At 42.5% G+C, this 26,647-nt stretch overlaps 1 protein-coding gene and 1 long non-coding RNA gene across 6 annotated transcripts; one reads left to right on the forward strand and one right to left on the reverse strand.

Moving 5' to 3' along the window:
- Positions 1-1,014: 1,014 nt before the first annotated feature.
- Positions 1,015-25,473, forward strand: LOC131106845 (A-kinase anchor protein 7-like). 3 transcript variants are annotated; one of them, XM_058056305.1, is made up of 9 exons: positions 1,015-1,548; positions 1,635-1,806; positions 1,894-2,042; positions 2,114-2,250; positions 3,579-3,739; positions 9,319-9,431; positions 9,706-9,752; positions 9,911-10,011; positions 21,737-22,501. In XM_058056305.1, exons 1-9 carry the CDS (start codon positions 1,432-1,434, stop codon positions 21,841-21,843), a joined length of 1,104 nt encoding a protein of 367 aa, XP_057912288.1. In that variant the 5' UTR covers positions 1,015-1,431; the 3' UTR covers positions 21,844-22,501. The 3 variants fall into 3 exon arrangements, with proteins under 3 accessions (XP_057912288.1, XP_057912289.1, XP_057912287.1); XM_058056306.1 differs by lacking the exon at positions 21,737-22,501 and adding an exon at positions 10,850-13,992; XM_058056304.1 differs by lacking the exon at positions 21,737-22,501 and adding an exon at positions 22,698-25,473 and having other exon boundaries at positions 1,016-1,548.
- LOC131106847 (uncharacterized) lies at positions 24,546-26,602 on the reverse strand. 3 transcript variants are annotated; one of them, XR_009120153.1, is made up of 3 exons: positions 26,493-26,585; positions 25,616-25,808; positions 24,546-24,881 (listed from the first exon to the last, which is right to left on the reverse strand). It is a non-coding gene; the product is annotated as an uncharacterized LOC131106847 (long non-coding RNA). The 3 variants fall into 3 exon arrangements; XR_009120152.1 differs by having other exon boundaries at positions 25,608-25,808; XR_009120151.1 differs by lacking the exon at positions 25,616-25,808 and having other exon boundaries at positions 26,493-26,602.
- Positions 26,603-26,647: the final 45 nt, after the last annotated feature.

Here is a 26,647-nt window from a genome sequence, read left to right on the forward strand (position 1 = left end):
TAATCCTCCTTATCAGATACTTGTGATTGTACAGCTCTTTGGCAAACACCTCCAGTTATATCGCTCTGCTTTTCACTTTCAAGGATGTGGTCCAACACAGGACACATTACCCAGATAGAAGATAGCCGAGACCAGGCTGTCTTTCTGTGCATTTCCCCAGTTTGTGCTTCCACCAGAGATGCTTTCTGCTCGTCTACTCAACTTTTTAATGTCAGCAATCATCACGCTCTGACCGCTTTTTTTTTTTCTTTTCTGACCTTTAAGAACCAGAAAAGCTTGACGTTTGAGAGCCTCTCAGGGGCCAGCATTCTTATCTTTTAGAGCACAGAATGCTCCAAGGGGGCCTTGTTATTAGTCAGTCACATGGTTGAAATACTTGGCATCAAACCGATTTTCTTTCTTCTAAGAGTCCTCAGTGGATCAAAAGGCAACATCACAGGCCGAGAAGCAATAATGCTTATAATAATGCTTATCAAACACCAGTAATGAGCACCATCTTCCCTACACAACTTCCATTTTTATCAACCCTGCATTCTTTAAAAAAAAAAAACTAATTTCATGGCTGACACAGTGGAGATTTGATTCCAACGTCATCACGGAGGCCAAGTGTAAACATCTTAATCTAACTAGATATCCAGAATCCAGTACTGTGCTATATTTGCTGACTGAAGCAGATCCACTCCTGGTGCCTGATTACCATCTGCTGGCCAAAAGCTGAAACTGTGAATATGTCATTTATTTAGTTCAACTGTATTGTTCACACTGAACCTCTACAGGAGTGAATTCTGATGAGAATATCTCTTTCTCATAACTTGTATAATACAGTGGCATGATCTGTTAGCTTTAAATGGCATTTCATGCCATTAACTAACTTAACACAATTGGATACAATTTTGTAAAATTGCACTGGTAAAATAATTTGTAAGTTCAAAATAATTATATCTTTGGATATATTGTAGTTTTGCGATGACGTGTCAATTTCCAATACGACTTTTATTTTGACAAGCGACCTGGATCGGAAGTGAGACTGTGTTTACAAACAGACTGTACTTCCGGTCGCCGAGAATCGATCGATAGACGTCCCGTTTTCCTCATTTTTGGCTGTTTGTCAGAAGATTATGTTTACCGCCAAGGGGATTTATCGCACAAGAACAAGAAAAAATGATACTTGTGTCAGTTTTGTTTCTAGTTTCGTCAAAGTCAGATGCTAGCCTGCTAGCTTCACACCCGCTCCGCCAGCATGGCGGCTTGATTCATTTGGACAGGTGTGGAATTCATTTTTAAACGTTCAAAATGTCACGTTGAAGTGTTATTTTTTTCTGGCGAGGCCTGCTACATTTTACTACTGAATCACCGTGGCATCTAAAGCACCAGGCCAGTAGTCGGTTATTAAACATTAGCCTATCGAACAAACTTTCTTGAGTGTGTGTCATGCACCTGGGTCGCCTCCTTTTCGGACTCCTGTCGACTCATCCCAGAACTGCACGCCAGAATTTAGCAATCAATGTGCGATCAATTTGGATTTCTTATCGTCACGCAAGACCACAGGTAATGAATTTAGCAGATCTTTAAGCTCTTTAGAGTTTTCAGACAATTCTGAAAGCATTTTTTTCTTGCGGGCTTGTCGCTCTCAGCTCAACATAAACAAGATGGCGTCTGTCAGCATCTCCCGTGATGATGAGCACTCAGCTGATGACATTATTAATAACAACAATGAGAAAGAAGTGGAAGGAGACGGTGGTTCTGAAGACATCCGAGGCCAGGTGAATACAGTTGTGACTGACACTGGAGCTCATTCCAAGAAGAGTAAGTTGAAGGAAGAGAACAACTAAGCACATGTATCAAATATACTGCATATGTAAAATAATGCATGGACGCCCTGTTTATCCCCAGTCCTCAAGCGGGAGTCACGCAAGAAGAAGAGGAAGCGTGTCGGCAGTGGCGGACGAGTGGACAGTGAGGAAGACGCAGAGACGAGGAAGAAGAAGAAACCCAGTCAACGACCTAACTACTTTATCTCCATCCCTATCACCAGTTCACAGGTAAACCAAAACAAAAGCATTAAGCTCATGTTCCAGGTAGTGGTGTTGGCTCATCCGCAATCCTGTGACAGATAAGCTCAGCAGTGTCCATGGTCCAAGAGGCTATGCTGGAGCAGGAACCCCGCTTGGCCAAAGCCATGATCCCCGTCCCCACCCTCCACATCACACTCCTCGTCATGCATCTGGCCAACCAAGAGCAAGTGGACATGTGAGTGTAAGCGTCTGCCTTTTAAGCCTGCTCATAGTATGAGCTCAATCCTTAACAACAAGCACTATATAGCATTATATTGACTTTAAACATTAATAATAATAAAAGCTCTGATATAATGTTCAAAGCATACATTTGGGAACATGGAGGGTCTGAACACTGAGAGAAGCCCCAGAATAGACACGTGTCTCCGACACTGTTCAGATGTGTGTAGGGCGCCAACAGCAGTTTGTCTCTGTTCTATTTGCTCTTATCATGTCAGCGCCCAACAAAGTATTGTGCAAGCGTGGAGACTAAAAGTAGCAGATACTCCACCTCGCCGTGACTAATTACCAACATGTTGTGTTGGAGACTTTTTCTGTCTTATCTCTTCCTTTCAGAGCCTCCCAGCAAACTACTGCATCAGACCCAAACATTTTTCAGCACCAGATAGCAATAACAAGCCTTCAGGGGAGAGTGTTAAGGTGGATTTATTTGTGGAAGATGGTGTTTTTGTTAGGGCCTAAATGTTATTTATTTCAAATAAAACATTTTTATTTATTTATTTAGACAGGGAACCATACGTATTGTGCACTCCAGCCAGCCAATCAGATAAATGTAGTCATAATAAAAGGTGTGTCTGTGTCTCTATATATCTATACCTATATCTATATATAGGTATCGATATATAAAATGAAAAAATCTGCAGTAATTTTACAAGATTAAAATGGTTATGCAAGAGAAAAAAAACAACAAAGTTGAAATATTAAAGACTATGCTTCAGCATGCCCGCAACCCTCGTGAGGACAGAAAATGGATGCATGTGTAATTTTCTTAAAAGATGTAATGAGAAACACAAGTATAATGTAGCCCCCGCATCCTTGCAACCCTCAGTGGGTCCAAATATTTTGGACACCTATGACATATAATATAAATCTCATGAATACAGAAATACAGGAAAAGCGGTAGAAAATGAATGAATGAGTACAATGAAATATTTGTTGTAAATAAATACTAATGCTAAATAATACTTTTGGAAATGCCCTGTCAGGACTTCATTTCCTGGGGTAATATACCACTGTACTGCATCTATTAAAAAATAAAGGGAATCCCTCAGACCTCAAACATGATGTGCTATATAGAGTCATATTTTATTTGCCTAAGGCGGTCATATAAAAGCCTCCTTTTAGTGATGTTTAATCTACACTAAGTAGAAGATGCCCACATTAGTAATCACTACATTCCGTCATTATGTAACATGAGAGGGGGTGGGGGTCGGGATTAGTGTGCGATTTTTTGTGTCACTGTGTGTGTATGATGACGTGATACATGTGCGTTATTACCGTCAGGGCGGCGGCGGTGCTGGCCCAGGTCGAGGCGTCATTGGCAGAGCTGCTGGCGGGGGCGGATCTGGTGCTGCCCTTCTCGGGCGTCACTCACTTCAGGAACGAGGTGGTGTTTGTCGGCCTGACCCCCGGATTGCACAGACACACGCTGCACAGCCTGGCAGGTCAGTCTCACACACATTATTTACTTTTTTGTGTTGTGGTGTTCATATCATTTCCATTTCCATCGGAATTGTTGATATGTGGAAGCTAATAAGAGCAGGTGTACCTAATGTTGTGGCCATTGGTTGCCATATGCTGTACCTGTTATTGATGAGCTAACTAACGGTAATGCAAAATCAATGTGATTTAAATGATCGCTTATAAAATAAATTATAAAAAATTCTGAAAATATACTGCTATGTACATTTATACATGTAAATATTATCTATGTAGTTCTTATTTCATCAGGTTTTGTACCCCCGTTTGCCGTGCCTTTGACTCTGTTCCTGTAACACGGATGTTTCCAGAAGCTTTTGCGTGTAGGTTTTTTTTTTTCGTGCTTTTGGCCATGACATTAAGCCGGAATTTTAAAAGAGGATTCTTGCTCCATTTCCAACACACACTCACATGCCAAGTACTTATCCTCTGGTTTATCGTATTCTAACATACATTTGAATTGAATTGAAATCAAGCTAAAGTAAACAGGAAGTGAGAGGAGGTTATTATTTGTTACAAGAACATCCCACACACACACAGTCGACAGGGATACTCTGCAATCCTCCACGTCTTTCGTGTTCTGCTGCTTTTAGGAATCCACTATGAAAATGTTCAAACACATACATGTGTTTTTTTTCTTGTGGATTTTTGGTCTGGTCCTCCTAAAGGGAATTTCCTGCCTGGGCTTTACACTAGACACAAAGAATGAGGCACATATTAAAATCTGAAGAATAGAGGCTTCACAACCCCGGAGGGGACTTGTGTGCGCCACTCATTTAATGCATCAGCTCCGCATTTTCTAGATTTTTTTAATGTGTTTTCCACTCAACTCAGTTATTGAGAAACATTATAAGTCCCTGAGGGCAATTAGACCAATCAGCCAAGCATCCCGAGGTACTTCAATTGCCCTACCGTGCGATAAACACCTTTTAGACACAAGATTAGCCACGTAGATTACATTATTGATGACTCCTCTAAAAGTGCTTTTATTCACTCCAGGAGGCCAAGTATTGAAGCGTAATCCTTTTAATTACACTTCCTCAACATGAAGGTGGTTGTTTTGAACAGGATAAGTAGAAGACGACAGGAAGCGTCCCTCCCGTCCTCCCCGTCTGCAGCCTCCATCGCTGTTATTGATTACATTCTAACCTTACAGCCCCTGGTGAGCTGCAATTCTTAAAATAACACTCCTGCTGTGTGTGTGTGTTTGTGTGTGTGTGTGCGTGTGTGTGCACACACGACCTTGTAGGTACCTGCTTTTACATCCTGTGATGCGCCTCAGCCACAGCAGACTACCTCATTTTTGACGTCAAAACTATTGTATCCAATCAGACGGACAGTTTCAATCCTCCTATAGGAAATGATGGCATCTGTTAATAACCTGTTCCAGAGTCTGTGGACATGATAAAATCTATACACAACACAACTGTAACGTAAAGATGGTAAAACAGGTGAGCTTGGGTGTCCAGTGTGCAGCCTGGGGGCCATTTGCGTCCCCCGACATGTCTTTGAACTGGAGAACTTTAAAATAGAAATTAAAAAAATCAACAAAAATAAAATAAAAATTTGCCATAATTTAATTTTTAAAATTAGTAGGAAAAAAAAAGTTGGCAATAGTCTGAGAATTGATGTTGTAATATTATGAGATAAAATCATGTAATTGAAAATAAAGTAAAGTAGGTTGGGAAGAAATGTCACAATGTTAAGAGAAGAAAATCAAAACATTATGGGAATAAAATCATGATTGTTAGTAGAAGAACATTATCATTATATCATTTCTTAGCATATCTTCACAAAATTGGCCCTTTTTGGACACCAGTGTACTGGCTGTGAGATTCAAGATGGCGCCGGTGTGTCTGGCTCGCCGTCCCGCTCATCTCACTTTGGCTTTTCTTGTTTTTTTAATTATACTAAGGACCATAGACTCTCTGCTGGTGTATAACCGCCAAGAATTACTTAAAATCCAGCACATTGTTGCAGTATGTGTGAAACAAGAACATTGGGGGTCACACAAACCGCGTCCCTCATACCTGTCCGATGTGCCAAACTTTCTGCTGCGGGCAGAGCCGTCGCTTCCCAGGAAACGTAGACGCCGCCGGGGGACACGGGGTGGAAGACTCGTGAAACTCAAAGCTTGGCTGGCATTCTCTCCCGAGGTGGCACGGTCCCCACATAATATTCCGAGCGACTATAATGATTGTTTTCGCCGCTTCCTCTCTCGGCGTTTCCTCGCTTCCGTTGGGGCCTGGCTGGTGCCGATCGTTGGGCAACACGACGAATGCCCTGTACTGCGTACTCGCCGCCCTCATTGGGCCGCTGCCGGCGTCAGCCCCGGCAACCTTCGGCCGCTAAACCGTGCAGTTTCAGCGGCACTTAGGTGCCCAACGAAATGTGCACTGGTGAATGCGCGGTCAGTGTCAAGCAAGACGTTTATCCTCCAGGACCTCTTCAAATCGTACGGTTTGGATTTATTATTCATCACGGAGACCTGGATTAATGCCGGTGAGTCCGCTGCCTTCTCTGAGCTGGTGCCTCCTGATTGTACCTTCATCAACACGCCAAGAACCACTGGCCGTGGAGGAGGTATTGCTATTATTTTAAAAGCGTCTTTGCGCCATAAGCCACTGTCAGTGGCGTCTTTCGGCTCATTTGAGGTGAGCTGCTTCGAACTGCACCAACATGAGCGGGTGCTTTGCGCTGTCATTTATAGACCACCCAAGCACAACAAGGATTTTATTCAGGACTTTTCTGACTTTGTCGCTGCAATGCTGATAAAGTATGACAGAATTTTAATTGTGGGTGATTTTAATATTCATGTCTGCTGCCCTTCTACGCTTATGGCAAAAGACTTTTTAGAATTGATGGAAGCTTTTAATTTGACACAAAGTGTAGCAGGAGCTACACAGATACATGGACACACTTTAGACCTCGTTTTGTCTTATGGTCTTACTGTTCATAACGTCTCTGTAGGTGATGCGGTCTTCTCGGACCACAGTCCGGTTAGGTTTGACTTAGATGCACACTGTAACACCAGCCTGCCTGCTCCTGTTCGCTTTGGTCGCTTTATCAAGCCTGACGCGGCCTCGGCCTTTGCCACTCTGTTCTCCACTGCGTCTGAGGCTTTTATGACCTCCGACGCTGCACTGGACACCGAGCAGCTGATGAACTGCTTTACTTCTACCTGTGCGACTGTCTTGGACAGTTTAGCCCCTCTGAAAGTCATGCGCCCCAAAACTAAACAAGAAGAGTGGCTCAACGATGTCACTCGAGCAGCCCGGCGTGAATGCCGAAAAGCAGAGCGCAGGTGGAAGAAAGACGGTCTACAGGTCTCCTATCAAATTCTCAAGGACAGTTGGAGACATTATCAGAATGTGGTGAAGACTGAGAAAACAAAATACCTCTCAGACTTGATATCAGACAATATTAACAACCCACGTGTTCTTTTTAAAACTATTGACTCTGTTTTAAATCCCAGTCCATCCACTATACTTGAACAATCATATGAAACGTGTGAAAACTTTATGCAGTTTTTTAAGGACAAGGTTGCATCTGTACGAAGTAATATATCACCCCCCTCTTTTAATATGCCCACATTGACACAGTGCTCTAAAGGTTTTTATCAGTTTGAACCGGTGTCACTGGCTTTTATCACGGAGATGGTAAAGGGTCTTAAGCCTTCTTCTTCCCCCATCGACCCAGTCCCACCTCGCTTTTTTAGGGAGGTGTGGCCAACCGTGGGTCCTTCTGTGTGTGCCATCATCAACAGTAGCCTGGCCTCTGGTACCGTGCCATCTTTCTGTAAAAAGGCTACTGTTGAACCTTTGTTGAAAAAAACTAGTCTGGATCCTTTAATTTTATCAAATTATCGGCCAATCTCTAAACTGCCTTTTATCTCAAAGATTTTAGAAAGAAGTGTTCTTGCACAGATGCAACCTTTTTTAGATGAGAATGGGATTTTAGACACTTTTCAGTCAGGTTACAGGGCTTTTCATAGCACTGAGTCTGCACTTTTAAAGGTTTTTAACGACCTATTTTTAATAACTGACTCTGGTGGTTCAGCCATTTTAGTGCTTTTAGACCTGACTGCTGCTTTTGACACAGTGGACCATACCATTCTTTTATCTCGCCTGGAGAACTGTGTGGGTGTCAGGGGGTCTGCTCTTGAGTGGTTTAGGTCGTACCTGTCAGGGAGATGCCTTGCCGTGGGACTTGGGGGATCTTACTCCTCCACTGCTCCGCTTGACTGTGGAGTTCCGCAAGGATCAATTCTTGGGCCCATTTTATTTGCCCTCTACCTGGTCCCACTTGGCGCAGTACTTAAAAAGCATGGCATCTCCTATCACTTGTATGCGGACGACTGCCAGCTGTACTTGCCACTCGCAAAAAATAATCATGCCCCCCTGACACCCCTTCTTGAGTGCTTAAGGGATGTCAAGGCCTGGTTGGCTCACAACTTTTTAATGCTTAACGAGGAGAAGACCGAAGCTATCCTCCTCAACTATAAAGGCCCCCCTATAGACTTCGGTCCCCTCCAAAACAACATTCGTCCCTCAGCCACCAGCCTTGGCGTCATAATAGACAGTGATTTTAAACTCAACAAACAAGTTAATGCAGTTATAAAATCCTGTTTTTATCATCTTCGGCTTTTATCTAAAATTAAATCTTTTTTATCTTTGCAACACTTTGAGCAAGTCATGCACGCTTTTATTTCATCACGTCTGGACTACTGTAATGCACTTTACTCTGGAATTAGCCAAAAGTCTCTCTCCCGCTTACAGTTAGTCCAGAACTCTGCGGCACGGCTTTTAACAGGAACCAAAAAGAGGGAGCACATCACCCCAATTCTGGCCTCCCTTCATTGGTTGCCTGTTCGTTTTAGGATTGATTTTAAGATTTTATTGTTTGTTTTTAAGGCGTTGAATGGGCTGGCCCCCAAATACATCTCGGACCTCATCCAAGTTTACTCTCCCGCTCGGTCACTGAGGTCCGAGGGCCAGCTCCAACTTGTGGTGCCCAAGATGAGACTTAAGACCAGGGGGGACCGAGCCTTTTCTGTGGTCGGCCCCAAACTATGGAACTCTCTGCCCTCCCAAGTAAAAAAGGCCCCCAATATCGAAAGCTTTAAGTCTCGTCTTAAAACCCACTTTTATTCTCTGGCTTTTAACTCAGAGTGAGTCGTATGGTCCTGTGTCTTTTAGTTCTTTGTTTTTATTGTAATTGGTTCTATTTTTTATACTTTTATTGCTTTGTTTCTTGTTTTTAATATTTTAATATCTATTTTATTATTTTATTTCTTAAATGCTCTTTTAGTTTTGGATTATTACTTTTTATTTTTACTCGTCTGTGCAGCACTTTGGAAACTCTGTTTATAAAATGTGCTATATAAATAAAGTGGATTGGATTGGATTAGCTTCACATTGCATTACAGTGAAAGCCACAAAAAAGACAAAGCAAACAAAAAAACATCTTCATTCTTTGGTGTTGGCTGAACTGAAGTCTGAGGAGATTTGGTGACATTTGAAATTTGGGGATGTTTGTGTTGCAGACTTGTTGCGCGGCCGTTTTGAAGAGTTGGGCCTCCTGCAAGGCGACGGCCGCGGGTTCGAACCCCACCTCACCATTATGAAGCTGTCCAAAGCGCCGAAACTGAGGTCCCAGGTAAGAACAAGGCAGGAGTGTCCAAACTTTTCCCACCCAGATCCAGGCCACATGGACATGGAAAATGGAGAAAGGATGCCACTTCGACATTTTCTAAGACCTGATATATTTTTCCAAGATAAAACTGCATCTCATCTTTGTCATATAGATGAAAGGCCTATTATTAGTATGAATTTGGTTTTTGCTGGGTTTTTTTTTTTTAATTTTCCAAATATTTCAAATTTCTTCTTGAATAATATTTGGCTGATAATGATTATTCTTTTGTCTCTCGAAGGGAATAAAACGAGTGGACCCGGCACTTTACTCCAACTACACCAGCAGGTACGACTTCATTGGAAACTCCTTTAGGTAGACCCGTAGATCAATGCAAGAGCTGTATCAAACATTCTTCCTTTTGTAAAGACAATGCAGTCAGAGAGGTATGAGTTGAAAAATAATTATCTGCATTGTAGCTCAATTTGCCGTGAATTGACATGCAGGTTTTTCGGCAACCAGACGGTGGAGCGTCTGGATCTTTGTTCCATGCTGAAAAAGAAGCAGGAGGACGGATACTACCACACGGAGACATCGCTGCAGCTCGGTCAGTAGGCGAACACATCTCACACCCACGAACACACACACACACATGCACACCAGAAGCGAACACCAGGCAAGTAGGTGCAATGTTGAGCCACCAGAGGGAGCTGTTAGCTCGACCTCTAGGCAGCTTGTCCCTGAGACGTGGCAAAGCATATTTTACTCCATCCAGCTGTTGTTGTTTAGTTTAGTTTCCAATTCCAGAAGAAGACTGTGACTTGATGCCTGGATATTAATCAAGAGACATGTTTTTTAACAACGTTATGGAGGGAATGGGCCCATCCATACAAATCCATACCTAAAATCTTGTCGTTGTGCAGCTTCTCCCTGCTGTCAATCATCTGTCACGATGTCTTGCGGACCACTGGGCTGTCAGAATATGTCGAGAGGGTTTAGTGAAAGACTGAGCATGAAAACGCTTGACTTGTTCTACAGTGACACACTTGGAGGGGGGAATCTAAACATGCGTGACACTGTTGCGTTTCTATGTTTGCTCTCATGTGCCACAGTGACGTGAGGACTAACGAGAAACATGCCAAGTAGACGGTATCCTTGTTAATGTTAAACAAAAAAGGTGGCAACGTTATAGCCAAAGCCTGTGACAACATAAATCAAAACACATGCAAATAAGTAGCAAGTTAGTGGAGGGTGATGCAAATGTATGGATGCATTAACTTGGCCAACCTGGGGAACCTCACTCCAATTCATCTTTCATCCACTCCAGACCTGAAGTAATTGCGCCCTCTGCTGGCTGCTACCATCCAGTAAAAGCCTTCTTACTTTGTTCAAGAAAACAAACGGATACAAATATTAAGATTGACAAATCTCCATGTGATTGACAGGTAAAAGTCAATATACCTCACCCCGAGCCTGGTACAAATGAGCGTCTCCATGGCGTGACCTTATGCCGTTCATCGATTTCCTCTCTCCGCCCGACTTGCTCTTCCATCAGGCTCAGTCGATGAAGGTGACATTGTTGGGCACTCTGAGGTGCCGGGGGGCCAGGTTAGGAAGGTCCAGCTGCTACCTGAGTGATGAGAGGACAGAGCCAGGAAAATTGGAACAAGTCTGATTGTCACGATGAAATGGATGATGGAGAATGGACTTGAAGATTGGATGGCCAGACAAAAGCGTCAAAATGAGGGCGGCATGTAACAGACAAAAGCGGGTGACGGATGCTAAAGAAAAGGCCAGTCTCGCCGCTCCATCACAGATGAAAAGATATTGAAAGCAATAATAGGATATGATTCATTCTTTTCATGATTCCGCTATTTGAATCCACCATGGTGCAACCTCCATTTCAAAATATTTTTTCCTTCATGAAAATCACTTAGAAGTGGTCGGATATCGCCTCTGGGCCGCACGGTGAGAGTGCTTAGCATGTAAGCCACACAATCAGGAGATCAGGAAGACCTGGGTTCGATTCGTCCTGTGCTTGCGTGGGTTTTCTCCAGGTACTCCGCGTTCCCCTCCCATTCCAAAAACATGCTAGGTTAATTGGCCACTCCAAATTGTCCATAGGTATGAATGTGAGTGTGAATGGTTGTTTGTCTAAGGAGACCTATTATATTCATTGGTATTGAGTTGTGGACTCCTATAGAGTAGCTACACACAAAAACCCACACAGCAAGCTTTCTAGATCTTCCAGACTCTGCACCTCTTCCTGCAGTGTTTCCTGCCTTCTGCCAAAACGGTCTGTGTAATTTAGTCCGCCCCAGGCCCTCCTGTGGGTACTCCTGCAACCCAGCCCACTCCGCTATGATTGGTCGCAGTCCCCCACTCCGCTTGCACAGCGAGTGCCTGGGCATGCCCATATAAGGAAGCCCGGGCTGCGTTGACGTCGGTTGAACTCTGTGTTTAAAAAAACAAACAAAAAAACATGAGACTACAACACAGTAACAACATTTATTGGTCAGAAAAGAGGAAAAGCATAATAGGGCCCCTTTAAGACCCAACAGCGTAAAATGTAAATTCTTGCAATTTTTCAACTACTCTTAAGATTTTGATCACGAGTGTAGATAAGCCTCAGATCTCACCCATGTGTGATGGTGATTCAAGCACCAAAGTTTTATGTGACATTGGAGGCATGTTGTTGACCAAATTCCAAGTTTATTCTACTGTATCCATTCCCTGTTTCACGACTACACTGAGATGTCTTGACTAAAACAGAAGGTCAGAGCAAATGCAAGGCAGTGTCATGAATTACAAATAACACACACAACTCTGATTTTAGACCCGAAAAACGAAATACTTCTTGTCTTTTGACTTGTGAAAACTGCATTAGACAAAGGACAAGGACACTAAATCATTACAGCCATAAATCTCATCTTGAGTCCATTCTCCTGGGACAGGAACTCGATATTTGTGTCCTGAGAACAGCTGACTGAGGTTACATTATCATAGGAATTAGAAAAGAATGGATGGTGCTTTTCCCTCTCTGAACACTTCCAGAACCTCTATTCATGGGGTGCGCTGGTGCGTCTTTGTTTGCACTTACATTTAATTAAAGCACAGCCAATCCATTATAATGAGCTAGACCACATTGTCTCTACTTCATTCATTTAAGCCCGACCTCCATTTAGCGAGATCTCCGTGCAGTCTGCTATCACTGCTGCTTGCAAGCTTCTGTTCCCGCTGAACACGGCAGAAAAAAGCAGAAGTGTTTAAATGTGTTGGCTACGTGACAAACGGCATCCCAGTGGTACGTAACAGGTACAGGTGTTCTCACCACAAAAGAAGCAGAAAATGCAGAAATAGCGACGTGGGAGGAGGTCACATGTACGCTCTAGCTAAAGAGCAACCTCAGCACCCGATCATGCAAAAGAGCAAATGCAGCAAAATAAAAACAAGAGCCTGAAGGTCAACACGTGAGTTCTGCGTGTTCCTTGAGGGAAGCGGTTTGTCAACGCAGCCTCGTCAATATCGTGTGTGGTAGAAGACTCGCCGCCAGACATGGATGAATTATCACTCCAGTGCTAACATGGATGGCATCCTAAAACTTCCTTTCTCAGCTAGCTACTAGCGACTTACAAAAAATAGTTGATGGGATTCAAACAAAACTCATCAACATCAAAACATCAAAATCTCCGGGTCCAATATAATAACCGTAAAGACCCAAATATAGGACGACCTCTACTTTTTCAAGACCCTTTAAAAAAAAAATACATATATATATATATATATTTTTTTTTTTTTTTTTTTTTTTTCCTACGCGCCTCTTGTCATGCTTTTAACTCCACTCAACACTGTAAACAACTAAACAGCTGTGTGAACAGGACGCCTCCAGTCCATAATGAGAATGACTCCAGAAGCATTGTAACGTGGCCAAAGGACACATGACTTTGTATGTTAGTATCGGGTGGAAGCAGGGAATGAAAGAAACCAGCCTTAAAGGATGTACTGGGTTTAAGACAGTACTTGGAACCAGGACACAAGCTGTAGAGTACATGTCAATACAAGCCAGATCTTTGTTTTTTTTTTTTACATTTAGTCTTGGCGTTGCTTTGGCTTTGGTACAAACAGCTAACAGTTGTTTGTCAGGCGCTCTTGTTGTTGCCTGGCGAGGACGCCTTCCATTTGGCCGTGCTGGCACCGCACAAATTCAAGTGCACTTAATCCAAGTGACAAACAAGTGAAAAAAAAAAGTTATTTATATGCATCACACATTTACGAGAAGTGGAGTGGGCTGAGGATGGGTGGGGGGCTTCATACAAAATGCATGTTGTCTGAGCCTTGAAGTCGAAATGTAAAAACGGCATTAAGGCCACTAGAAATGCACCACTTTGACTTTTTTAGGCGTCATAGCTGCATCTGGGCTATCCATGAATAATTAAAACGCATTATAAAGAGTACAAGCACCTTTTAGTGGGTTATCTCTAAACTAGGTACCCCACTACTACACCAACCAGTCTCCACTGTGCCCGCAGTCTCCTCTTGGATAAATTGTGCAAGATATAAAAACAGCAGACCAGACCTAATCGGACCCTTAAATAACTTCAGATCCACCTGTATGGTCACTCAGCTTTTTTGCTGATATTTTGGCTAATGGCTATGGCTAATTTAGCTATGGCTAAATTGAGAATGAGAAATATATATATATATATATATATATCCGACCTATACGTAATGGAAAGGCGTGGTTTACCGTGCAGGACTTTTATCAAGGTACTCACAGATCCAAAATTTTTTTTTGAAAGAATCGGTGATGCGTTTCACCGCAATGGCAACCCACACGCACCTCGGAACAGACGTCACAGCAAATTCTCCACAAACGGCCATAGCCAGAATTCTTGCCCTCTTTCTTCTTAATATTGACTCCCGTTCAAAGTCCTTTAAATTGCTAGAAAGGCATAAAGGAGCGCATACATTGAAGCTTTAGCACATGCGCATCACTTTTTGGATGCTTTGTCTTCACATTACCAAGTCACATTTTTTTATGTAATGTCAACGACTACACAAAAATTGGATTTGAACAAAAAAAATCTAAATTTGGCATCAAACCCTGCAGTGTGAATGTACCCTAAGACACCAGCGTCACCATACACTTTTATCAAAGTTATGCTTAGATGTTATGTTTAAATGTGGTTAGCTTCTTTTTACACTTGGAACTACTACTTAGTAACAACTAGTTTGTTTTCTAATGCCTGTACAGGTTTAATAATGGCTGCAGTTTAGAACACATTATGCCTCTTTGCACGATTTGCTATGGGTTAAAGTGTTTCTCAATACGTTGGACACACACACACACACAGTCAACCTAAGCAGTATGAAAATAATAGGCATTCGTATGCAGCAGCAAGCCACAGCTGCTGGCTATTCACTAGGCATTATTCAAGCTACAGTGACAAGGAGGGGTGGCGCCTGTAACCCCTCCCTCCTCCTCTTCCTCCACCATCTCCTCTTCCTCCCATACACACACACACACACACACACACATGCAGTCTGGCATCCTCCTGCTGCCTTTTTCATAGCCCTGCTCACACTCGTACCACCAACGCTGATTTTAGCATCGTCTACAGACGCACTCCATGCATGATGTTGTACACCGTCATTAAACATTTCAGTCATCTTTTCTGCTGCACACACTCACACACACACACACACACACACACACACAGAGCTATCTCCCGCCCTCTCTTGCTTGTCTCCGTCCTCCACCTCCTCCTCCTCCTCCTCGCTGTGTCAGTGCAAAGTGGAGCACAAGCGAGGAGCCACTCGTTCATTTTTTCTACTGCCTTCACTTCTGAGAGAAAAAAGGGCAAGCCCCCTCCTTTTCTGTTTTTAATCCTCTCGCTTACGTTCTTAGCGCCATCCTTGCGGCGTGTGTGCACGTGCCTGTACGCGGGCACACCGGTATCGATCTGTAGGACAGTGAACTCTTATTCTAAATGTGCTTTTAGAACAAGGAAGGGGGTTCAAAAAAGGGAGGAGAGGGGTCGTTGGAGGCGCCATGGGTCAACTATGCTGCTTCCCTTTCTCACAAGCCGAGGAGAAAATCAGTAAGTGTCCGCCATGTGTGTGGGTGTGTGTCTGTTGTCCGTACCCACTGAGGTCCACGGTGACGTGTGTGCACGCTTATGTGCCTTTTGGGGGATTGCGTGTCCTGCAGATGATGGCCAACAAGGAGCATTATTGTTGTGTGTGTGTGTGTGTGTGAACAATTGTAATAGAGCACGCTGTTGACAGTGTTTAGCGGAGAATGACGAGGTCACTCGGATGGCGGCTGCGTGTGCTTAGCATGTGACCTGTTAGCTGCAGTGGTGGCACACAATAGTTGACTTGTGTGGTAGGTGTGTGCACACCAGTCCAAGTCCCTCCTTAGCATGGTGGTGGTAGTGTCATGCTCTGGGGCTTGGTGTCTCTAAGGCGGATAATACGCTGAGCCAATTACGCCGGTCTCAAGCCTGAATGGGCAGCTCCTGAATGGCTCCAAGACCACTGGGTGAATTTCTGGCCTGATCTCATACAGTTGAAACCCAGTTGCAAGTGGATTTCCCAACTCTGAGACGTTTGCCGGTGCAAAGTGCATGAAGAGCTTTGCAGAAATGAAGTTATGTAGACTTTTCTGTGAGCCAATGGGAGCCTGGATCTCTTTCTAAGAGTTTTAGGCCCAAATGGACACGTACACAAATAGCAGTTGTTTTAGATGGCTGACCACTGCGGTCTTGTGTTTTGACTTTTTGTCGACATACAGTGTGAGTTTGACTACAACAATCCTAAAATCAAACAATGTGATGATGTCACTTATACATCATCCCTCGCAACATCACGGTTCGAACATCGCTCCATTGCTCTATCACGGTTTCCCAAAAATGTATTAATAATTGCTGTTTCGTGGTTGTTATTAGTCAAAAATCTAGAACGACAAGCGATATGTAGTATTCTGGCCTCTAGGAGTAAGTAATTTTACACCGATGAGACATCACCTTGCAGCCATGCATGTCCGACATGATATTCAAAAAAAACTTCCCTCCTATTCTGTGTGGAAGTGGTATGTTTTTGTCTTTTTACTTTGTTTTAAAATGCAAATAAACAAATAATAATAATAATAATGAACAAATAAATCTTAGCTTGTTATATGCTGTGAGCATCTGCTGTCTCTAATGTCCTTGCAGTGATCCCTGAGCCTGCATAATAGTAACCAACAATGTGTTATAAAGAAAGATTAATAGGAGTGTAAATGTGACAAAGGGGGTGTTATTTTGTGTCTGCGAGGCTCTCACAATGTTAAAAAAAAACTTATTTAGAAAGGTAGAAACTGGTTTTACTTACAAAAATATTTGGCTTATTCATATTGAATCCTACTAAATTGCGGTCAGGCCTGTAACCATGATAAACTGCTGCCATCGGTATTAACTGTACTCATTTGAGTCCGGAATAGATTAATGTCATTTCCAATATTGGCCACCTACAGGACTTTAGTGGCGCTGCATTGACATGAACTTGACGTTTGCTTTGACTGACCATCACCCACTATTACATTGTACATTGTGAGATGGAAATGTAACAGTAACTACAAAGTTTATAAATGCAATGACAACCAATCGAACAGGAAATACAATCTAACGTGACTCAAGAAAGTGGAAGACGCTGTCATGGCTAAAGTCGATGTCGGCAATGAAGGCCAAACAAAGTATCCGTGTACAGTCGGAATGTGTAGCGACTGGCCTGCATGACGGCTACGAAGGTTTAAAACAGGGGTGGGCAAATATTTGGACTCGAGGGCCGCATTGAGTTAACAAAATTGTCTGGGGGGCCAGAACATATACGTATTTAACACACACACACACACTATTTTATGCTTATCATTTTCCTTGAATTATTTGTCTAATTTTATCTGTAAAAGTGTTATCCTATATCAGTTGTATGTTCTCATGTCCCTTTTTTAGGAGCACTTTAAACATCACACCACATCAAACTATGTCATTTAATTTTACAGTTTTGTTGTTTATTTTTTACTAAATCAGACATCTGACTTGCTAGTCATGTTGCCAGTTTGTATGTTAAAAGTTGAAGTTACTTAGAAAGCAACTGGCGGGCCGGATTCAAACGCTTGGTGGGCCGCATGTGGCCCCCGGGCCGTAGTTTGCCCACCCCTGGTTTAAAAGGTAACTTCCAGCATCGCTTGTACAGATAAGCTTTTACGATGGCAGCAGTTTGACCCTGTGCACAAGCGATGCCCTTGCAATTTGACCGATTCAGAGTACTTTGCAAGGAGATAGACTCTTCATGTGCATTAGATAGCAAAATGCTTAATTTTGAGTGTGTGCACACTGGTGCTTATTGTACACACAAAGCGATATGGTAGCACTACACAAGAAACATACAAGGTCAGTCGATTCAAGTGAACTGCCATGCTGCTATGAGTGGGCCGCATTTATTGCACCGTGCTCACTTAAGTGCTTGCATTATCGCTGCTGCACAGGTTGATGATTGAACCGGGAGGCTTGTTTTGCATTCAAAGTCATCATAAATGCAGACTTTGACACTGCACGTGTGTCTCTTTGTGCATGTGTGGGTGTGTTAAACACAATTCTGATTTAAAGCGGCCTAGCGCCGTGTTTTCCTGTTTATTCGCCCGCCTCCACCACGCACGTGTCCACACGCTCTCTCACCGCTTGCAGCTGCACGGCCATAAACAGTCCAGCCACTGTGGCCTACTTCTTGCGGGCTGACGGGGGGATGGAGAAAAAGGGGGGGAGCAAAGGAGGAATGCTGGGGGTGAAAACTAATGAGGGGCTGAGCAATAGGAGGTTGAAGAGATCGCATGTGAGTATTGCCCCCCCCGTGATATGATGACAGCGGCCCCAGCGAACACACAGCATGACGCACGTTTGCTAGCAAACACTCAAATTGTTCTCTGGAATTGAGCTGGAAAAAGTCAATATGACTGCAGATTGTCTTTGCCTTGAGACTTTAGTTATTCAGTGAGAAGAGAGACTTGGGAGACTGGGCGTGTGCATGAATGGGTGCCGAGCTTTGCATGCAGATAGAAATGGAACAGTGAGACGTCTCCATCCAGGTGCTGTGTGCAGTGTTTAGCATCTAAATGTAAGCATTTACATGTGCAATAGATGAAAGGGAGGGACGAGAGGAGACTCGGACAAGTTTTTTGCTATTTCCTCATGTATTAACTATTTGCACACTCATCTTTTTCCTTTTAAAACTCAACAAATGTAAAAGCACTGAAATATTCATCGTCTCCGTTCAAGCTAAGCTAAGCTAATCAAGGTGAAACAACTACAGAAATACCACTTTTTTAGCCCCAATTATAGCCTTTATTCAATCAAGGTGGGAGCTGAAAACCGCTGGGTACTCCAATTAGATAAAAAGAAAAATTCACCTGAACCGCTGTGGCTGTAGGCAACCTCATGATGTATTTCTTTAAAGTGTCAGCCCATGCGTGTTACCCTTGCTGTGTATGACCATGTGGTCATTGAGCCACACTTTCTCATGCACCCCAAATCATTATTAATAAAATTTTCAAAAGTCATCCCTTTCAATACCGGCCAATTTGGCTGATTTTTCAAGGCACACTGAATATTGAAAGAAAGACTAGACTATCATCTTTCATCATCATTTATTGTTCTTTAGTAATCAGCAGTAGAACATAGCAGAGCCTCCAAATGCAACAAAATACTTTTAGGTGAAGATAGATTTCAAGCACAACTTAGACTCTGAAGTGAATTTAGCCATGGACCTTTAGCATGAGCAGCTTGACTTTGAGTCACTAACTCGTGTCAAAGGCATTTCCTGAGGAAGTTGCCGCACCATCACCACCATCATCATCATCAGTGCTGCAGATCTCCACTTGATGACCGTCTCCTGTCCTTGGTCTTTTACAGTACTAGTACTTCAAGGTTGTATCTAACCCATCCTCCCTATCTTTTCTTCCACCTCAACCTTCCGTTATCCCGCCATCACCTGCACTAATTTCCTCGCCCAAATCCCCCATTTTTTTTGCTCAGGCCAAAAATAAATGTGTTCACATTTTTAGTGTTAGTGTAGTAGTGCATGGCAGCGCTACTCCAATTTTATTAAGGCTATAAATGACATTATTGGGTGCGTGTGTTGCATAGCCAATACTACATTGTAAAAAAAAAAAAAAAAAACACCTCCCTCCCACATTTTAAAAGCCTGACTGGAATTTGTGTCAGAGAAGTGGACCGCTAAAGATAAAATGTGTGTGTCAGGCTGGTATTTGAAGTACTTTTGTTTTTCAAGCTCTCCGGAGTCTATCGGGGCCCAGATGTAAACACGGAATCTGCAGTGCTCTCAAGCCTTAAATAAAATGTTTGGATGTCAACAGCCTGTACGCTTTGTCACCCGTCTTGTAGCGAGTGAAAACGAAAGCAGCGTGGATACGTGAAAAGAATACCACGATCCAAATAAGCTATACTTTTCATATGTGAAAGTGTCAGAGGTGCTATGATACTTAGGCAGTTTAACTGCAGCATCATGCTAGGTCAGCCTAAGGAAAGCAAAATCATCAAATTTAAACAGCATAAATGACGGACGGATAGTCGGCAGAGCACCAAGCTGCATTTTAAGATGTGTAGCGAAGCCCGGGGAAGGAAAACTACTTTTAACAGTGAACATTTGGGCTGATAAACAGGCTCTATGGACATTTTACTGATGGAACATCATTAAAAACACGCTTTTGCATAACAGGACCTTGAAGCATGAAGGATTCTTTTGGCCTTCAATCACTGTTGGCACTTCAAACAGTAACAGATCTCTCTGGCTCCTTAAAACACACACTGGTTTTGTCATTGCTGCTTTGTCAGCTTTGCCTGTTCTCTCCAGCAACTTGTAGCATGTTTGTGCATCTCAACAGCGACAAGAAGGATGGGAACGCTAACACGACACGCACATTTCTTTACAGCATTATACAACATAAGGTGGCCAGAAATATTTCAATATTGAACAAAGCAAAATTTGTTCTCAATCAGAAATCACTCCACACTCTTTACTGCTCTCTGGTTCTACCATATCTTACTTATTGTGTGGAAATATGGACTAATAACTATAAAAGCAATCTTCACTCGCTAAATGTACTGCAAAAAAGGTCAGTAAGGATAATTCATAATGCCGCCTACAGAGAACATACTAACTCCTTATTTCTAAAATCACAAATACTTCAACTTGCTGATATAGTTCATCTATAGTTAATCTAAAAATGACTAATTAGCTAAAATGTCATCCAATACTTCTCTACAAGAGAGGAGAAATATGATCTCAGGGAAGAAGTACATTTGAAACACTTCTATGCTAGGACTACATTATGCTAGCCATAGCATTTCAGTATGTGGAATCAAACTATGGAATGGATTGAGTAAGGAAGTCAAACAATGCACAACGATGAGCCAATTCAAGAAACAATACAAGCAGTTGATGTTTGCTAAATACAAGGATGAAGAGTCTTGAACCAGTCATGATGTGCTATATATATCACTATATTGACACTTACTATGGTACACATTATGGCATTGGATGCTCATATCACCTCATACTTCGGTATGTGACAAAAATTTAAAAAAAATACTAGGAAAGCAGGAAGTGAACAAATGTAACAGTTACTGATTGTAAAAGTACCAGATGGAGGGGTAGGATTTAATAAGCTTTGCTTCTTCCTACTCCTTTTGGACATGTGGAACTGTGAACTGATTATGTGATGCATTCAATTGTAATCTGATGCATGTTCAAATGAAATTAAACAATTACCATTAGCATTACAGGGGCCTGAATTAGCACAATTTCTTTCCAAATGATTCATGCTGGTCTGAACACAAACACAGTAAGGCGAGCAATTGACGAAAGGCCTTAAGGCAAAAAAAAAATCATCATTCCCACAGCAGGTTTCCACTCTGAATTATTCACACTCTTACATGCCTTGCTGCTCGTAGTAATAACCATTCATGAAAACATCCAATCAGTTCCTATCGCACTCCTACGTGAAAGCTCTGTGAAACATCACCTTGGTAACCACTTGTCCAAAATATGCCAGTGAGTGAAGGAAACACATTCTTTTGCATGTCCCATCTGGACAACAATGCTTTTGAACTTTTCAGGATGCTTTCACGAAGCCTTGGGTCCTATAGGGCTGCATCAGCATCTTTTCTTTTTCTGCTATCACACAAAGGAGCTTTTATGACAGGAAACCCAGGAGACATCCCTCTGAATGTGCCCTTTTTTTATTATTATGTAACATGTTTGTGTTTATGTTGCAGATTTGACTCCGCACACGCTCCATCCCAAACGTTCAAGTATGTGTCGTCAAAACATACATTTAAAAAAAATAATCAATCATACGCTGATTTATTATAACTCACAATGAATCCCATCCATTATCATTGCAATCAGGAAATTGATGAGTGATGAATGATTTCATGGAACATGTATGTCTGATGTCTGGTGTCCTGTTTGATCCAAAGCAATCAGTCCATTCACCATCATTGATCCAAGCTTTGTTTGGTGCCGCCGCTTGCGAAAAGGTCATAAAAGAGACTTGTTGCGCTTTCTTCTGCTGTTATTTTAGGAAGCACAACCACACACTCAAAAAAAAAACAAGAATTTGAAGCAGTGGGTGGTGTATCGTCTTACCTCTGCAGCCGCACAAACACACACAAAAAATCACATCAATGAGATGCATAAGGCAACACGTGGTGTTTATAGATGGTAATTTCATGCAAAATAGATGCAAGTTTATGTGACTTACTTTTAATATTGATCACGACAATATTCCTCCATCTTGTTGGCCCTTTGGAAAATGAACGCAATCGCTTTCCAAGTCCATGTTGTCGTCCGTGCCGAAGTTTTGCTATGAAATGATTACAAAGGGGGCGGCACGGCGGTCCAGTGGTTAGCGCGCAGACCTCACAGCTAGGAGACCAGGGTTCAATTCCACCCTCGGCCATCTCTGTGTGGAGTTTGCATGTTCTCCCCGTGCATGCGTGGGTTTTCTCCCACATTCCAAAAACATGCTAGGTTAATTAGCGACTCCAAATTATCCATAGGTATGAATGTGAGTGTGAATGCTTGTTTGTCTATATGTGCCCTGTGATTGGCTGTATTCCGCCTCTCGCCCAAAGACAGCTGGGATAGGCGACCCCCGCGACCCTCATGAGGAAAAAGCGGTAGAAAATGAATGAATGATTACAAAGGTGTGTTTTTTTTGTCTCTTCATCACAGGTGGGCGTCGCCGATCAGAGCCCGACGAGGCGGAGCTCCTGAGGATTAGCAAGCGATTGGTGGAAGATGCCGTCAATCGGGCTTTGCAGCAGTACAAGCAGGAAACGCTCCAGAACGGGAGCGGGCCCAACGTGCCCACCGAGGACACGGCGACAAAGAAGGACATGACACCTGACACCGCCACAGACGCCAGGAAGTGACATCATCGGAAGGAGTCAGCGACCCCACGCAGCTCGGCATCCACCGGGCTTGGCTAACCGGGAACGCTGTGGACAGCTAGCCGAAACCAGCGAGCTAACCTCCGAAGCTAGCCCATCTTGCTAGCTTGACTCAGGTAGCAGATGGAAAAAGTGCCAAACGCTCCTCGGCGCCTTGGCGCGGGGTTGTCGGGTATCTTGTCTTCGCTAAAAGCTAATTTGCTGCTTTACATCAAGAGTGGTGGCTCACGTGGTTTCTATTTTATTACGGAAGAATCAGTCCGAGATGCCAAAAAGCGTTGGTTGGATTTGTTAAAGCACAACATGTTGCACGGCCAAAGGCGATGTAACACTACGCCTGTTCTCCTCGTGTCCTGTAGGGGCAGCAGTGAGACAATCATCGTCCAGCTCCGGCGGCCAACATCTTGTTTCCGAGTTAGCACAAAAAAAGTGTCCTCTGTTAACACTAATCATGCTGGCGTAGAACCCAAAACTAATACCAGGAACGACCTGCTTTTTCATTTTTTTACCTTACTTATAATCACGTTAAGTCTTCGCTGACAATGCACAATTTCACCTCACTTTATTCATTTGGGTTGGCGGCCATGTTTGATGTTTACGACCGATGATGCTAGCTGCTGAGCGAAGCCCTCTCGCCCCCCTAGTGGCCCAGAGCCCCACCCTCTCACACGCACTGTGAACGCTAAGGAACATTTGGTCGCGTATAAAGACGCGTGAAAGAGTGGCGCCAACGATAAGTCTTCTCCACCCCCCCCCCATCTTTTTCCTTTGCTGCCCAAGAAGATCCTGTATCTACAATTGGAAATGTCTTCACAATATTCACCGTGTTTAAAGGAAAGCAAGTATCTCCAAAACTGATACTGTGGAAAAAATCACGTGGAAAAACAGTCAGATGACAACTTTCTTATTTCATTTGGTAATTACATTTGTTTGTATTATGTCTGAAAAAACAATGCATCTCCAATTTGTATTTATTTTTACACAAAAAAATATTTTGTAAACACATAATTCACATTATTCATCACCTTTTACGGAAAAGTCAATTTTTTTGTTTTTAATACAAAAAATACGACTTGGACTGCAAAGAATGTTTTACTGTTTTTTTGTTTGTTTCCTTTGGTAATGAGATTTTTTTTGCATTTAATTTTTGTATTTCTTTTAGATTTTTCATTTGTTGCCGTCCGAGGAAAATTATCCATCTCCAATTTTTATTTTTATTCTATTTTATTTTATTTTTTTATTTTTAATTGAAATTTAATTTTGAGACTTTTTTTTAGACATAATTGGTCACAATCTAAGGAAAAACACATTAATAAAAGATGAATAGTTTTCAAAGACTGCAACAAATGTTTTATTAATTTCATTTTTAAAAAGAACACCTTGAATGAAGTACTTTTTAAAGACTGCAATGAATTATCTGATATTTATTTGTCTCCAGAACATGGCGTATCCTCATTTTTGCTTTGGTTTTTATCCCTCCAAAAATGTTTGTTTTGTAACAGAATTCTTTATTTTGCACAGAATTCATTGCAATGAAAGCGAAGGAAAAGTTGTTGTATTTATACGAAAAACCAAAAACATTTTCAGTTTCGGGAATCCATTTTTTAAACCACACAAAATCAGGCGCTAATGCTTATTGTAAACGACTGTAAGGAATATTCGCTGCAGAATGAGTCCGAAAGTCTAAAAGCAACCACAAGGGGGCGTCAGCTGTCCTTCTGTCTGTTTTTATAGAAACTCTTTGCTCACGATGAAACTTGTGGCTTCCTGAAGATATTTGACTGACACAATAATTTGATTTCCTTTTTTCCGACGTCTTGATGTTAGTATTTTGTGTTGGTGAGCGGAGATGAAAGATGGCGGCCGCTGATGTTCGCCATCACCTGCGGTTGAACGTGGCCTTCAGTCACTCTTGCTTTTGTCTTTCTTGGTTTTTCCCGCGAGGGCGTTGTGACGTCGCTTGTTTCTGCAGCAAAGACAAACATTGGACTGTTGTGCTTGGAAAACGACCTCCATCTTCGACTGGCAGCGGAGCGCTTCTGGCTTATAGATGATCTTTGACTTTGTGTTTCTGTTTAGCCGCTACACACTTGTTGTCTTTTTCAAACTATGATGTCGAGTCATGTTTTTTTTAAAAATGAAAACAAGAAGATTTGTGTTTGATTTTCATCTTTTGTTGTCACCGAGTCCTTAAATCTTCGTCAAATCCCCTTTAATACACAACTTGTCCTTTTGGCTCGCTTTATCTTCACATGTGTGCGTGTGTGTTCTATCTGTGTGTGCAGATGATTTGATCAGTGCTTCTCCAGGGACTTACTTGTCTCATTCCATTATCACAGCAAAGAACTCTTGTGTGTGCGTCTGTTTGCTTTGCACACGCCTGTGTGTGTGTGTGCGTGTGTGTGTGTGTGTTCATGTTGTCATATCTTCACAATAAAAGCGGATATGAGAATCCAAAGCAATATCCTTGTTTTCATGTCACTTGACAAGAAACAACTCTTGTCAAATAGAGGATCTTTGACGACAGTTGGATGGTTTTTATTGTGTGTACTGAAGAATGTTGCATAGTGAGACGTTCTAATTAGTCACAGCTTTCATTGCACCAATCACAGCTGCTGCGCATGCCTCCATTTTGGATTCATTACACACACACACACACACAAAGATGATGATGATGGGAAGCTGCAGTCACCTTCTTACCCCCTTCATCTCCTTCATTTACTCCCTCCATCCTTTATCTTCTTCCTTCTTTGTTGTCCTCCTCCATGCATCCTTCATGACCTCCTCTACTTCCAATCCTTCACCTGCCTCCTCCGTCCTACCCATGCTTCCTTATTGCTCACTTCCTTCCTCCCTCCCTCCTTCCTTTTTTCCTCCATCCTTCCTCGATGGGCTGTGATTCAGTAAGAAAGGGTTGGCAGATCATCACACACACACACGTGAACACAACAGACACGGGGACACACTGGCTTCGCCCCAAGTGCACCCGTCACCATGGCAACCACAGATGAGGAATGGAATTGTGTGTGTGTGTGTGTGTTTAGTTTATGCTTCCCATTTAGACATAATTGAATGTGAAAGAGGAACACTGTTGTGCATTTCTGTGTGCGTATAATTTCCATTGTGATTAATACTCACGTGTATTTACTAAGGCTGTCAAAAATAACGAGCTAACGGCGGCAGCTAATTTGTTTCAATAATTGCGTTAAATTTTTTAGCGTAAGTAACGCATGCGCATTGGGCAAGCCACCGCTCTCTGTTATGACGACAGACGCCGGCACAGTGGAGCTCCCCACAGAGTCACACGGAGTGAGTATGTCGCCTCTGTATATTCTGAGCTGAATAGTAGTAACTTTCCGAGAATAATGTTATACATTTATGAGAGAAAAGTAGTAACTTTCCGACAATAACGACAATACATGAACTTGTTTCTCATACATCCTTGCCTTCACGCCGTGAGAACTTACATTCAACCAGATACAAACGGTACATGTCACAAAATGATCCCGTCATATCAAACATATGCAAATTAACCTTAATATCGTGAAAGACTAATTAACAACTTAGAAAAATATACCTCGTTGGCTGCTGGTCGTGAAAAAAGGTCCTTAAAGTCTTGGAAATCTATATGACTGTTAGCTTGCCACTTAAACAGTACGTGCAAATGACGTGCTGTGCGTTTACAACTTCCTCCTTTTGTCCTTCAATGAATGCTGCCACTTAGCAGCACAA

This window comes from Doryrhamphus excisus, chromosome 19, assembly GCF_030265055.1.
Source record: "Doryrhamphus excisus isolate RoL2022-K1 chromosome 19, RoL_Dexc_1.0, whole genome shotgun sequence".
Classification (NCBI taxonomy): domain Eukaryota; kingdom Metazoa; phylum Chordata; class Actinopteri; order Syngnathiformes; family Syngnathidae; genus Doryrhamphus; species Doryrhamphus excisus.

Bases quoted from the DNA above. Each gene is read 5' to 3' on its own strand.
- LOC131106845 (XM_058056304.1), top strand. From the start codon at position 1,432: ATGCACCTGGGTCGCCTCCTTTTCGGACTCCTGTCGACTCATCCCAGA. The intron at 9,432-9,705 runs GTAAGAACAAGG...TGTCTCTCGAAG, and splicing joins CGCCGAAACTGAGGTCCCAG to GGAATAAAACGAGTGGACCC. The intron at 9,753-9,910 runs GTACGACTTCAT...ATTGACATGCAG, and splicing joins TACTCCAACTACACCAGCAG to GTTTTTCGGCAACCAGACGG.